This window comes from Astatotilapia calliptera, chromosome 5 (assembly GCF_964374335.1).
Source record: "Astatotilapia calliptera chromosome 5, fAstCal68.1, whole genome shotgun sequence".
NCBI classification, from domain to species: domain Eukaryota; kingdom Metazoa; phylum Chordata; class Actinopteri; order Cichliformes; family Cichlidae; genus Astatotilapia; species Astatotilapia calliptera.
This window is the reverse complement of record NC_137426.1, coordinates 3,864,315-3,878,417: the sequence shown is the minus strand read 5'-3', so window position 1 is coordinate 3,878,417 and position 14,103 is coordinate 3,864,315. Positions and strand designations below refer to the sequence as shown.

The 14,103-nt window shown below is 41.2% G+C and overlaps 1 protein-coding gene across 2 annotated transcripts in view; it reads right to left on the bottom strand.

The window, feature by feature from the left end:
* tmem74b (transmembrane protein 74B) overlaps nt 1-13,498 on the bottom strand; it is a 35,075-nt gene extending 21,577 nt beyond the window's left edge. Inside the window, exons 1-5 of one of the 2 annotated variants that reach the window (XM_080301562.1) lie at nt 12,874-13,498; nt 10,362-10,452; nt 8,495-8,767; nt 6,542-7,408; nt 2,866-2,954 (exon numbers count right to left, since the gene is read on the bottom strand). In XM_080301562.1, the coding sequence (XP_080157688.1) occupies nt 6,764-7,408; nt 8,495-8,719 (870 nt within the window). In that variant the 5' untranslated portion in view covers nt 8,720-8,767; nt 10,362-10,452; nt 12,874-13,498 and the 3' untranslated portion in view covers nt 2,866-2,954; nt 6,542-6,763. The remainder of the gene's footprint in view (nt 1-2,865; nt 2,955-6,541; nt 7,409-8,494; nt 8,768-10,361; nt 10,453-12,873) is intronic. The other variant, XM_080301563.1, reaches the window with a different exon arrangement.
* Between the last annotated feature and the right edge of the window lie 605 nt (nt 13,499-14,103).

The window sequence follows — 14,103 nt, the reverse complement described above, 5'->3', positions numbered from 1 at the left end:
GACACAGTTTAAAAGAACAATTGTCTCCTATCTTCACAACAGGTGCTTCCTGTCACTGCCGGATGCTCGCAGCAGTTCTGCGACAAACTGCTCTTTGCAACATCAGCAAAACATGATTAAACTTTCACCTATAAATGATTCTCTAACTGAGTGTGTGTGTGTGTGCGTCTGTGTGCTAACCACAATTGCACCCTGTTTCACCTCGCGACTAGCTCCTGACCCCTCACCAGACAGAGAGACAGAAACCACTCTCGTATATGTAATAATCGAACTGAAACTATGGATATGACTTTTACTAAATAAATGTTTTAATCAAGAACCTCTACTAAACATAATAACTGTGTGCATAAGCATCTTAAGGCCTTCTTAAAGCTATCTGTTACATTGTTAAAGCAATGATCATACTGTTGCTTAAAATAACTTCCTGCTTGTGCAAACTCTCTGCAAGCCTGTTTCCTGTCAGCCTGTGACTTTTAGCCTTTCTGAAAGACACACACTGTTCTACCCCTGAATGCAATATCCATGCTGCAAATTATATTATTAATGCAATGACAATTATTTACCAATAGCAGTAAAATAATTTCCCTCCTCGACAGTGTCATTCAAAGTATTCATGCAGAGTCACTCCTCGTCTTCCCCGCTAAGCTGAAAATCCGCCTCTTCAAGAATCACCTCACGTCACCCGGCGACTCGGCTGCATCCCACCGCCTCGCCCACATCTCCTCCCCTCCTTCACTCCTCTCTACTTCATCCACAAATGAATAGGAAAGCTTCAGCCTGTTTCCAAAGCAACACGATGACAATGAAGTGACACTTTGACCTTTGCAATCCTCACTTCTACTAGCATGACGCTAAAGCATCTCAGCCTGAAACTTTATCTCCATGTTGGCGTTTCTACTGTTTCTGAATCCAGTGCAACAGGAAAGAGTCTGAAAACCTGGAACGACTTTGACATTTTTGCACTTCTGCTTCTTCTGTCTTTTTTTAAGGTTTTATTTTAAATTCATGTCTCTTGTTAATGTCGATGAGGCTAAACAGGATTCAGAACCTGTGGAAAGGAGTGCTGGGGATGCTGCAGCGCTCCGTGGATGATTGCAGAAGAACTTGAGAAGAAGTTTGATTTGTCATTTCATTTTCATGTTTTATTTTATTGCAGTAAGTAAGTGATCAAACTATCATGAACTTATATATCCCACAGAGCGTCTCCAATATTCCAAAACCTGCTTTTGGCTGAGGGAAAAGTTCAGGACTTCTGGAGTGTGATGTAAAAGTAGCAGATGCTGAAAATGTGCCCGAGAAAGGTGTTTCTGACTTTTACAGTTACTGGAACATATTTTTCAGCGCTATGTCAGCCTTTTGTGTGTCTTTGGTTGTGCTCGCAGCCAACATGTTTGCAGCTTGGGAAAGTGAGAAAATTACTGTTGAAGGAGAAGCTTTTTAATGGACTACTGCTCTCAACACCAGACAGCATCAGCTGTGTCGGTCGGATCAGTGCATCATGACTCAGATTTGTTCTGAACCTCCATCACAGCCAGCGTGACTAATCCAGCAGAGACACGTTTGGCTAAAAGCGTGCCTGTAAAGTTTGAGTGAACCTCCAGTTCTCCTCCTCTGTCACAGTGAGCTTGGTGTGATCACACACTGACTGCGGAGGTGAGAAGGAAGCAGGGCAGCTTTCAGCAGCAGCGAAGGACGACAGCTGCTGAAAACATGGGAATCGTTCCCTCACGTGTGTCCCGATGTTAGCCATGAACCCCCCTCACATGAAGGCGGCAAAGATCTCAGGTTTTGTTTTACTCAAGGACACTTCAGCGGGGGGGTGGGGGGGGGGGGGGGGGTGGCAAGGACCAAATCTGTGACCCTCTGTTTATAAATGTTAACCTGCAGCGAATGAGGTTACACGCTGCACACCGTTAGCCTGGTCTCTACCTGGATGCAGCTCCTGGTAAAATAACAATAACACTATAAATAAATAAAAACCTTTAACAGGTTTGAATATTTGTGTCATCAAACATTTGCTGTTTGTAATTAATAAATATAATAATTCATGTAAAGTTAAAATATTTCTTTATGTCTTTGTTTTACTTTTTAATCATTGCTTACACTATCAATGTTTATAATTACATTAGTGTTGATAGATTCAATATATTTGAAGCTCATGCTTTTGTATATTTATTGGCCTTTTTTTTCTTATGTTAAATGTTTTATTACTAAAATAATCAGAAGACTCATTGAAAGCAGAAATATTTTATCGTTAGTTAAATAACAATAAAGTTATGGTCATTGTTGATGTCCTCAAATTCTTTGTTTCCAAAGTGTGATCATAGTAGGGATATTTAAAAGTGATAAATATATGTCTAGAACATTTTTTTATTGTCAGTGGGAGAAAAAAAAATCAATTTTAGTTTTTTCTGACATTTTAAGGCTCAAACGACCTTCACACCAGCTGATCGGCCGTAAGACCGTTTGTCTGTGACGTTAAAGCCATCATCACTAATAATTACCCCTAAGTCTGTGCCATCAACAATGGGACTTTCACTTTAAAATCGTTCTCTGATATCTTCACAGTCGAATGAAAAGTTTAATAATTCTGCTAACACACTTTGCGAACTAGTCACATTTCCATTTCAATTTTATTTTTATCGCGACCAATCACAACAATAATTGCCTCAAGGCGCTTTATGTTATGAGACCTAACAATAACAGAGGACCCAAAAGTCATTTTTTCTGTTAAGATTCGACCAAACCTCTGATCCTGTGATGGTTTAGGCCTCGCAGGGTTACTCAGCAGTTTGTGTGATGTTTATGAAAGAAAGAACTTGGTTCGCTGTGACTCGTTGTTTTTTTTTTAATACTTTTGCATACCTGCGTCGTGTTTCTGGAGCAGAAGTTTCTGAAGGTCCTCCACATCCTGCATGTCTGCAGGTTATATTTACAGTATTTGTGAAAGAAAACTGTAAAACGTCAAAAAACAGCTGAGATTAGTATCAGTGTGTGCGCCACTGCAAGCTGGACTCAATAATGTGTGCATGTGTGTGTGTGTGTGTGTGTGTGTGTGTGTGGCTACATTACCCTTGGCTAACTGGCTCACTATACAGACCGTAATACGTTAGCATAATAATATCAGTGTATACACAATGTACAGTGCCGGTGTTTACTTGTTAAGGCATATCGTATCCTTACATGACATAAATAACATCAGTGTACATATTATACAAATAAGTGATGTCATTAAAGGTTCAATCCACTCAAAAACATCCACAAGTCACTTTAATGTTTCTTCTTTAAGATGAAATCAGCTTTTTACCCATTTTAGGCTTTTGACTCTTTCATAGACGTTCGGATTATAATCAGTGGTGGAGTGTAACTAAATACATAGGCTCCGGCTTCCCTGTGCCCCTGAATTGGATAAGGGGATGGATGGAAGTTGTGTAGGCACAAGTAATTAATTCTGGGAACCCACTGGGATGTCTGATAACTTAGCCACTGGGTATAATGGCTAATTTTGTGGTACCAGCCAGGCCACGATTTCCATTTGTAATTTTTTTATAATTAATAAAAAACTGTCATAAGATACTACACAATGGTTATCTAATATACTTTGACAAATGTAATCCTGCATTTCCTCTCTACATGAACTGTTTACCCGCATCTATCCAAAGCCTGGAGTACAAACAGAAACCAAAAGGCTTCCTGTCCCAAAAATGTCTTCATACTCATACAGAATCTGTTTATAGGGATCATTATAAATTAAACACAAGTAGAGCTCAAACATTAAGTTATAGAAGTTAATTATTTTTGCCCCATGTTCTTTAAATTGTTTTATTAGCATGTTTTCTCCTACAGTTTTTTACTCGATAAAATAAACACTCACTCTCTTTAACACCAACATTACTCTCGGTTGTCTAAATGTCCAAATGAAACAATGGATCTGTGCTTTGTAATCAGCGTGAAGTTTGCAAAATGTGCACAATTACTATCAAGGGAGCCAATTCTGCTCACATCCTGCTTCATATTTTTGTTCTCTGCCAAAATAGCTTTGCATGATTTAAAGTTCAAAATAATCCTTACTTATTTTAAACTGGATGTTGCCTTGAAAATAGAATATATTTAAAGGCAGGTGGGCGGGGCTTCTGTGCTCTCTGAATGAAAAGACCATATGAAGGATTTCCTTTCTTTGTGACTTCATACAAACCAAAGCTGAGTATTGTGACTTTCCATCACTGTAACAGGATATATGACAGAAAATAAGGATTTACAACAGGTCCCCTTCGAGTTAACGCAGGACTTCTTTCTTGTGTTTAGTACTTTTTCTTAAGTAAAGATCTGAAGTGTTTGTCCACCACTGATCATAAAAACTGCTCAGTCGAAAAAAGTTCATGCGCACTTTCAAATGATACAAACCATAAAGTCTATGTAAGTCTAGCGTGTAGCACAGGGTAGTTTTATATAAATATGACTTCAAGTTCTGGAGAAGCAGCTGCTGCTTATAGATGAAGTTTCCCTCTCTGATGGAGTCTCTGCTGTGGAAGCTGATGCTCACAGAAAATGCTGATCAGTAACCATGAGGCAACAGTTTTGGATGATGCAGCACGAGACACCAGATATGTGACACAATACTTATTGTTGATGCTGCATTCACTGACACTTTTTATGTAAAACAGGCTTGTTGGAGAAGTCGATTTTTACACACTTTCTTTTTTGGTTCTGTCGCTTGCAAAAATGAATGTGACCCCTGTTAAATTACTCATTGTTGTGGCTTAAAATTTTGATTTTGAAATGCTTCTGTGATAAAACAAAACAAACAAAAACAAAACAACAACAAACAAACTGTGTTCTTCATCTAGTGTCTGCTGTGATAAAACAGCCGTGATTTCCAACCAAGATCTGCTCAGAAACTGTTTGTCAAAGAGAAAAATAAGAAAATAAAAGAAATCATTACAGACAACTATGCTCTTTGACGCCTGGAGCAATGCTTTCTGGGTAACGTGTATCACTTCTGCACCTGCCAGGCTAACACCTCTCATCGTTACCTCTTAGCTCTCGCTGCAGCCAGCCAAACGTTAAAGCTGCATTAAGCAATTTCTGACCACAAGGGGGCATAATCAGCTTTTAAGCTGGTGAGTTAAAGACAGACCATGCACAGAGTATTTCTCACTGGGCTGCCATTTTCTGTACTTACAGTGAGAGAAAGCAGCAGCAGCATGTGCTGTGTGGTTATAGACAGATGGATTCTGGACGTTTGAGGCCAATAAGAGAATCAATATTTGATGGCTTAAAAGTTCCCCGTGGAGGTTTTTTCCTGCCTCTGCTAAAAATCTGCTGGCAGAATATCAACAAAGACACAAACAGCTGTGAGGAATCTGTGATTTTAAGAAAAACTTTCTTTTTATCATCTGAACATGAGCATTTCACCCGACACCTTTACAACAAATTAACTGAAAATTTAAGAAAGCTTGCAGCGTCAGATCCATTATTAGCTAAATCTGCAGCTCCTCTTAGATTTTCTGAGCTTTGTAAAAGATTTCTTCTTGTTTAGGTGTTTGTCAAAACCCTGATAGACAAAGCCAGAGGTGAGCTGGCGACCACAGGGCAGTGACGAGCAGCAAAAGAACAAGGTACTAAGATAAAGAGAGGGAATAATGGAGGAAAAAATAATCACAAACACAAGCAGAAATGAATCATAATGCTACTCTACAACTCTGATCAGCCCCAGCAGGCTGGCATTATAGAGAAAAAAAGGCAAACATCAAATGGGATGAAGTGGGAACACAGTGGAGCTTTTAGCAACTAAAAAAGATCAAAAACAAACTCCAACAAGGTCCCATTAATCATGTGGGCACAAAAATCAGCAATTATATGATAATAAATTTATATTACAAGTAAGCAAAGACAGTTTTACTACAAAAAAGTCACAGAAATATCAGATGGAACGAATTGAGACCTTTTCCAGCTTGAATCCACCTCCCAACATTAAACCACATCTGTCTGTGCGGCCAGAAAAACAAAACAAGCAGCTAAAAGGAGCCAAGCGAGCTCTGTTCCATCTTTTTAATCAGTCACTTATTTTGCTTAATGCAGGTTTAAACTGAACATTTTAAGCTTTTTTTTAGGGTTTTCTGCAGTTAACCTTCTGCATTAATGGCTGGAGGTGAACGTCGCCAAGCTTTCAAAACTGTTGCCTCTGTTTTTTGTATGACTGCGAGTTGCTCTTTCTTTTACAGTAATTTACTGTGAAGTCTGTTATAGTGCTATTCACAGCAGCGTTGCAAGCCGAGTATTTAGTGTGAGTGTGTTAAGGTGAACCTGCTGGTTAGGGCTTAAAATATGGCTAGATTTAATTACCGAACTTCCTTTCAGCATCAGTAAAGAATTTTCACAATAAAATGTTAATCTTACTTTCTGCGGTGCTTTATATCATAATGTGCTTTATATTGTATGAATCTGATTAACATACTAGGATTCAAAATCTTCATTTTAATCTTTGATATGCATCCGTTCATGTCCACATGTGCTCTTATCCACATTGCCACAGGCTTACCTCTCGTCTTCCACCCAGTTGAGCCCTCTGTTGTAAAGTCATACATCCCTTGTGATTGGTCAGAATAAATATCCCTTAAGCTCAGTTCATCCCTACATGCCGGGTAACAGCTCCGGCAGGAAGTCTCTTGCTTAAGATGGGGTTCTCCCCTCGGCACAAACGGGCGACCTGCATCCCCATAATGCACCTGGGGGATCGCGCAGAGGAAGGCAGAGGGTGGAGCTAGTTGACTCCACGTGCAGCAGCAGCAGAAGAAGAAGCAGCAGGAAGAGAAGGAGCAGGGTTTTTGCTTGGTCCCGGTACTGATTTAGAGTCCCGGCTCGGCTCTGGCTGTACGTTATTCCGCGTCTCTGCGCATTCCACCAAAACCTCCTCGCCTCCATCCCCGCCCTCACCTAACCTTGCCTCTCCAGTCGCCAGCTGCTTCATCCTCAGGTTGATGGAGCCGTAAGTCCTCTTGGGTCGAACGAATGCCGCCCTGCGTCGGTACATCTCGCCCCGGCAGATGGACACCATGAGCAGCACGGACAGGAACATCCCTCCCAGGGTCAGCAGGCCCAGGCCCGCGATGATGCACTTATCCAGGTGGGAGCCAAGCTGGGCGTAGTACATCTCCAGCTTCTCCATCTGTCGAGCCGAAACTGAGTCAGGGTCGACTTTGGGCTCCCGTGGGATGGTGTAGGCGATTACCACAAGGACGATCCCACTCACGAGGAACACCAGCGCCAAGATGAAGCCATAGTCTGCCGAGTGGTCATCAACGGGGCGAAATTCAGTGAAGTCCTGACCGTCCTCCTGACCTCCACCTGCTCCACCCCCGCCTTCCTCCTCATCATACGACTGTGGTGAGATCTCCTGACGATGATGCTAGTGAGAAAGGGAGGAAGGAAACAAGGAAAGAAGAGAATAGAGGAAAGAAAAATATAGAAATAAGAACAGAAAAAGGGGGGAATGAAGGGGTTAAGGAAAAGACAGAACAGATAAAATCATAAATAAAAGCACAAGGAAAGAAGGAGCGAATGAAGTGAAGAAACAGAGGGAAAGGGAAAGGGAGCAGGAACCGAAAGAAGGAAGGAATAAAGGGAGATAGGGAGAGGGAGGAAAGAAGGAAGGGAAAAAAGGAAGGTAGGAACAACAGACAGGTGAAGACAAAAAGAAAAATGAAAGAAAAAAGGGTCAAATAAAAAAGGAAGTAGGGAAAGGAGGAAACAATGGAAAGAGTAAAGAAAAGAAGGAATATGAAGATAAAAGAAAGTAAAGATGTGACACAAGAAAGAGAATTTGAGAAAGAAAGAAAAGAAGCAAGGAATGAAGTGGAGAGGGAGGAAAGAATTAGAAGAAGAAAACACAAGGAAAGAAAGAAAGAAGGATGAGATAAACAAGCCAGAGCACAGCGCTGAGGTCAGCGTTCACAGAAAGCAGTGAGATCACATCCAAAGAGGAGAAAATGCGTCGGCGCGACGACCTGTTACTGATGAATGTCGCCGACGTGTGTCAGTAAAAGCTGTACAGATACAGATGAGCTCCGTGGAGTCGTGACAGTCTAACAAACAGCACAAACAAAATAAAAGCCCGGGCGGGAGAGTGATGTCACCCCAAAGGCATCTAAACAGCAATCAGTACAAAGCCATTTTCCAATTAAGAAGGAAGCTTAAATCTGTTTGTTTCCTGAAGACAAACATGCCAGAAAACCCTGGACAAGTTCTTTTTCCAGGCCCGCAGCTGTACGCCAGCGTGTGTTTGTCTCTTCTCACAGGGTTCATCTTCCAAAGAGATGCCTGTGAAGCTGGATTTCTGGCTCAGGTTAGATTTGGAAGGTTACATCACTTTTGGCTACGGGGTTCGCTCTGTAACCCGAATCTGCCGAGGTCACATAAGGACTGTTTTAAGCGACTGCTTTAAAAACATCCAAAACAAATGTCTGCCACAACCACCAAACCCCACCGCGCTCACCTTACTGTTTCCTGATGTGGAAGGCGGATAACTCGTCGGCTGTTGCTCCTGCTGACGGAGGTCCTGCTCCTCATCCTGCTCGTAGGAGGCGTTCTCAAAGCCCCGGGCGGAGCAGCCCAGCGTTGCTGCTGTCCAGGGTGCTGAAGTCGGTGTCGGAGACGGGCCTCGCCGGGCTCCACTCCCTCGCAGCTCCCGGAGCTCTACGGTGTTGAAAGAGGACTCCATCGATATGTGCTCATGTCTTCATTGGACCTCCACTCGGCTTTATCCTCACTGAATAAATAGATTAAATATTATATGATTCATGACACATATGAAAGGAGTTATATAATCCAACGGAGCCCGACTTGGCCTACAAAAAAAATCATTTTCTGTGTCTCTGGTTAAGACTGGATTGATCGTAGGCTCACATTAATAACATGTAGCCTTATACTTTATTTATCAGTCATGGTCAGAAGTGGTTCTCAAGTTGTCAAAGGGTTACTTCAGATCCATCCCATTTTTTAGGAATCTTTGTAAAATTTCCATAAACGTACACATGAATTCATCGATGAACTGGTTAAACTTTTAACGTTCAAAGAAGAATCTGACTTCCTGTTTACCCTAATATTAAGCACACGTCCTCTACTTTGTTCTACAAACGCACTGGGCCTCCAACACCTCACACCTACAGGAGCTGCTGTGTTGTGGAAACCCAGCAGTGCAGATTTTGTGCTGATGATGATCTCAGAGGAAGTTTGGTCAGTACGTACTGGCCAATCCCTGCTGTGGTTCCTGAATGCATCCACTTTGCAATAATACCACTTACAGCTGATTATGGAAACTCTATGAAGGAAGAAATTTCATGAACTGACTTTCTGCAACAGTGGTATCCTGTTAGAGTGCCACACTTGAATTGAGTGCACCCTTCAGAACGACCCATTCTTTCATAAATGTTTGTAAAGGCAGACTACATGGCTCAGCCTTCGCTCAGTGTTTATGCTCCTTTTTCTTGGTTCACCTCAGCGATCGGTAGTTTTCTTAAGGTTGAGCTCTTTTCAGATTGCACATGTAGAAATGCTTTTTATTCAACTGAATTTCTTCTGTCTTCAGAGATGATGGTTTAACTCTATCTTTCCAGGTTTTAATAACACATTGAACAGTTCTTAACCAGCTGTAGTTGCTTCAGTGTTTCTGTTTGGTTGTTTTCTTTGCTTGATGCAGGTCAATAATTTGATCCTCATGAAACAGAGTAACATGTTTTCCACTATGGGCTGTGTCTTCCTACGTGGTTGTTTAAGAAATGAGAAGCAGTTAGGATTGCATAACCTGCTGGCAGCTGAAACATATTAATAACTGCAGTAATTAAACACTGGATAATAACTGCTGACATTGTTTTTGACCAGGCAGTTTGTGTTACTGAGCTCTGTGCTGCAGACTCAAAATAAACACGTTAGTTAAAACTCATCCCTGACATTATTTCATTTTATTCTGAGGCAATGAGTTTGCATATTTTTAGGACATTTATAACAAGAAGTGACTGAGAACAAGTACAAATCAGCTCAAAATGAAAACTACACGTCTGTGTACTCATATATATATTAATCAAAACTAATTCCAGCGATTTATGATAATTTGATTACTTTTAATGGGTCTGTCTCACAAATGCATTAAAATAACATTTTTACTTTCAAATGCAAATTTTTACTCGACTGTTTTCACATTTGCTCAAGTGAAATAAACGTCTCGCTTCTTCTTCCGCCTCAGTGAAACCAGAAGAATCGTGCACTATTTGTCACACCTGAGAGGGGATTCATCCTGCAGGCCTGCTGTCTCCACACCACCTGCAGACAGGAATCCATCACACATTTAATCACACACGTCTCACCTTCATGGTTATTCATTCCCATTTCTTCTCCCTGTCATCACTGTCGCGCTGACACTTCTCCCGGTGATGGAGAGTTAAAACCAGCTAAATCCTAAAGTAAAGGAAGAGAGAGAGATGTTTGCAGCTGATTTCAATTCATTGTAAGCTCTTTAAACCAGGTCAAGGTGAAAACTGATATATGTGCACAGAGATGCGTTAACAGCAGGGAGCAATTTAAACAAAGTGAGACAATTGCTTTTACCTCCTAGGACCTGCCGTCCACATATGTGGACATCACATTTTTGGTTATTTAGACTAAAATACTCAATTTTGCTCTACATGCGCCTGATATCCACTTACGAGGACGTTATACTGCTACTGTTCTATCAAAACTTTAAACGAATATCCTCATATGTGGCTCTTATTTTTCTTAGAAACAAAAATAAGGTTAAAAAAATCTGGTAATTCTCTGTTTTTACATTCATCGGGCCCCAATGTGACCAAATATCAAAGAGAAATTAGAAATGCATGCTGTGAAAGAGTTCGGGTCTTAGGAGGTTAAAAATGCACTGAGTTATTTATTTTTGTTTCACAGAGAAGAAACTGTCTGCCTGTGCTGGTTAACACCTCAGAGCCCCGGGTGTGATCCTTATCAAGCACAAGCTGGTGTGAACATTAAAGAGGCTCGATAGCTCAAGTCTGAAGATCCAATGTGGGAGTATAAAAAACACTTTTGGTTCATAGTCAAAATCAACCCAATTTGATAAACTGATCTCAAGTGGGCAGGAGAGTTAAAATGACTGGATAATAAAAGCTATTAAATAGTCTATTAAAGTCTTTGTTTTAATGAATTTTTAAAATTGAATGGCACAAAACAAGGCAGGGACCCTACAGGAAATCAGAGCGTTTGATTAAAAATAAAGTGTAGCGTAAAAAACATTACAGAAAAAATGGCCCCACAAGCATAGAAAACAATGTTTCATGTTAAGCAATGTTTAATAATGTTTTTCAAAGTGGTGAAAGAAGTTCTCCTTAAGTAAAAGCTATAATCAGCTGTTACAATCATACTGTGCAAGTCTTAAACCTTATTAGTCCCTTATTTCTTTAGATTTTGCTTCCAAGGATCCAGAATTTCTGAAAGTCTTTCAAAGTTTTTCTTTAGACCTTGGCTGCTTTAAAAAACTTTTTTTGCTCAGCCACTTAACACTGACCCATGAATCATTCAAGCATAAAATGGGACCAGTGTTGTGTCTCCAGGCAGCTCAGCAAAAAACCAGTGGTTTTGCCAAAACTGATGCAAAGGCATCTGATGGGCAACGGCATCATTTTCAACATCCCAAACACAATAATGTAATTTCCTCTACACAGCACTCAGTCCCTAACACAGGATAACACATTCATATTGATATTCTTAGATATGTAATATATGAAGTAATTAATGCTTTACAATAAATGGTATGAAGTAAAAAAGCACTAAAATACTGACATCCAAAATACAGTGGAGTAAAAGTAGAAAGGAGCAACGTCCATTAAAATGATTCTTTATTAAAGTACTTGAGTAAATGTACTAAGTTACAATCCACCACAGCTTGTATCCATTTCCTTCTAGTATAATTGTCCTGCTGTGGGCACGCCCCTGCTCTAAAGAAAATAAATGCAATGTAAACATGAAGTCTGACTGTTGTTCTTCTTACACGCGCAGGGATATTCACAGCGGCTCTTTAAAGGCAGAAAACATCTCCACGCGGAGTGTTTTGTAACCGAATGAGCAAAATATTACTTCTTTGTAGACCAGCAAAGCAACTTATTAACAATTATTCATCATTATGAATGACTTCCCAACAGCAGGCCACATGTTAGACAGGGCTGCTCTAACACAGCACAGCCTTTTCACCAAGCTGTGATTTCTGCTCCACAAAACAGCGCATCACTCGTCTGTAATCTCCGGGGAGCTCCGGGCTAAAGTAGCCCACTGACACACTTCTCGTTTATCATCAGAGCCCGCCTCGATGGATCACATCTGGGAGCCCGAGTGCCCATGAGCAACCCGTCATTCCACCCTGTGGCTGTGCTCCAGCACCACCGTGACCTTGCGATGCGCCAAGCTGCCAAAACCTGAACCAGTGCACTCCGCCTGTGTGTGCGCGCGTGTGTGTGTGTGTGTGTGGAGATGATATCAGGATGAACCAGGGCAGATAAGCACCACACTGACTGACACGCTTTTCATTACCCCGAGCAGACGGCAGATAACACGGACCAAACGAGGAAGGAGAGTCCGAGTCTGCGATGATCGCATTCAGAGGTAAATTATGCAACCAGGCAGCGACTCAAGTGCGGATTTCTCTGGAGGGAAACACCGGGAAACGAGTCAGTATCCAGGCAGGCAGCATCCACCCCGCGCTGCATCCCAGAAACCCGAGAGAAAAAAAAAACAAAAAGAAAGGAAAAAAAGCCTCGATCACTTGCAGGGGCACCGATGAGAGGACCGGAGCACTGAGAGCGGGCAGTGATGGGGATGACAGCGGGGTCTTACCTGGTGCCCAGGGCGCGACCAGACAGGAATCCGACGGCTGTGGACATCCGGAGAGATGGATGCTGCTGGATGATGATGAGTGAAGAGGACGGAGAGCGAGAGAGGGAGAGAGAGAGGCGAAAAAATGACTGAGGTGAAACTGACCATGCGCAAAACCAGCTCGTGGCTTTCCCTGCTGGTGTCTGCTGAGCTGAGCTGGTGGTGGTGGAGTCACAGGAACCTCTCCACTCTGCGCCTTTTGACCTACATCACTTCACGACATTTTCCCTAATTTAATGAGGCAACAGCGCCCCCAAACCAAACTGCAGCCTGTTAATTGAGGCGTTTGTGATCTGACAGATCTGATTCTTCTCCAAAATCAGGAAATCAGGGAGTGATTTTACCTGAAACTGGCAGAAACCCTGAAAGAAAATATTCTTAGTTCATGAGTAATTTTAGTGTTAAAGAATTTTTTAACATTGGATATTTAAGTTTCTTCATTTTGGTGTCAAATTTACGTCTTTACCAAATCCCTTTATGGCAGAAATTTATTTATTTTTTTAAGTAAAGAAACGACAAAAATCTCGCATCAGTTGAACAAATATTGCTTTTTTTCTTTCTCATTTAGTATTATCTCTGCGGAGGCAACACACAACCTTCTACACATTCAAAAGATGTCACACATTTCTGTGTTTTGGGAGGATTTTTACCAGTCAAGCACATCTAAACTCTGTTATTGAGGCTGATGGAAAACAAGAAGAAAAGACAACATTATATGACAGTTAGTCACAAAACGAATGTTGGACTTCCTTCTGCATTTTCTCTGAATCCTTGTACGTCTGAGGATACGTGTGTTTACCACAAAAGACATATTGTCTAGGAAAATGTATTAAATTGTATAGAAAAAAGGGAAGCATGTCTATTATGTCATCCATTTCTACCAAAATGATGCTCAAAATTTCCAAAAGAAAAATTTGTCCAAAATGTAATTTTTGGCCTGCAGGCTGATAGAACCATTATTTACTGTAGACAATCTCTCAAGAGCCCCTTATGAAGCTGCAAGTTCAGAGTGGGAGTTCTTTGGTCACAAGCTGAATGTTTTTTCAACCTAAGAAACTAAGGGCACCACGCCCTGTTTCATCCTTCTTCTGTACACTAATGGAGACCTCAGAGTTTTAAAATCAGCACTGGGTCTTTCAGTAAGGCTTGAAAATTTCAGATGAGACCATTAATTCATCAGTAAAGGGCAGA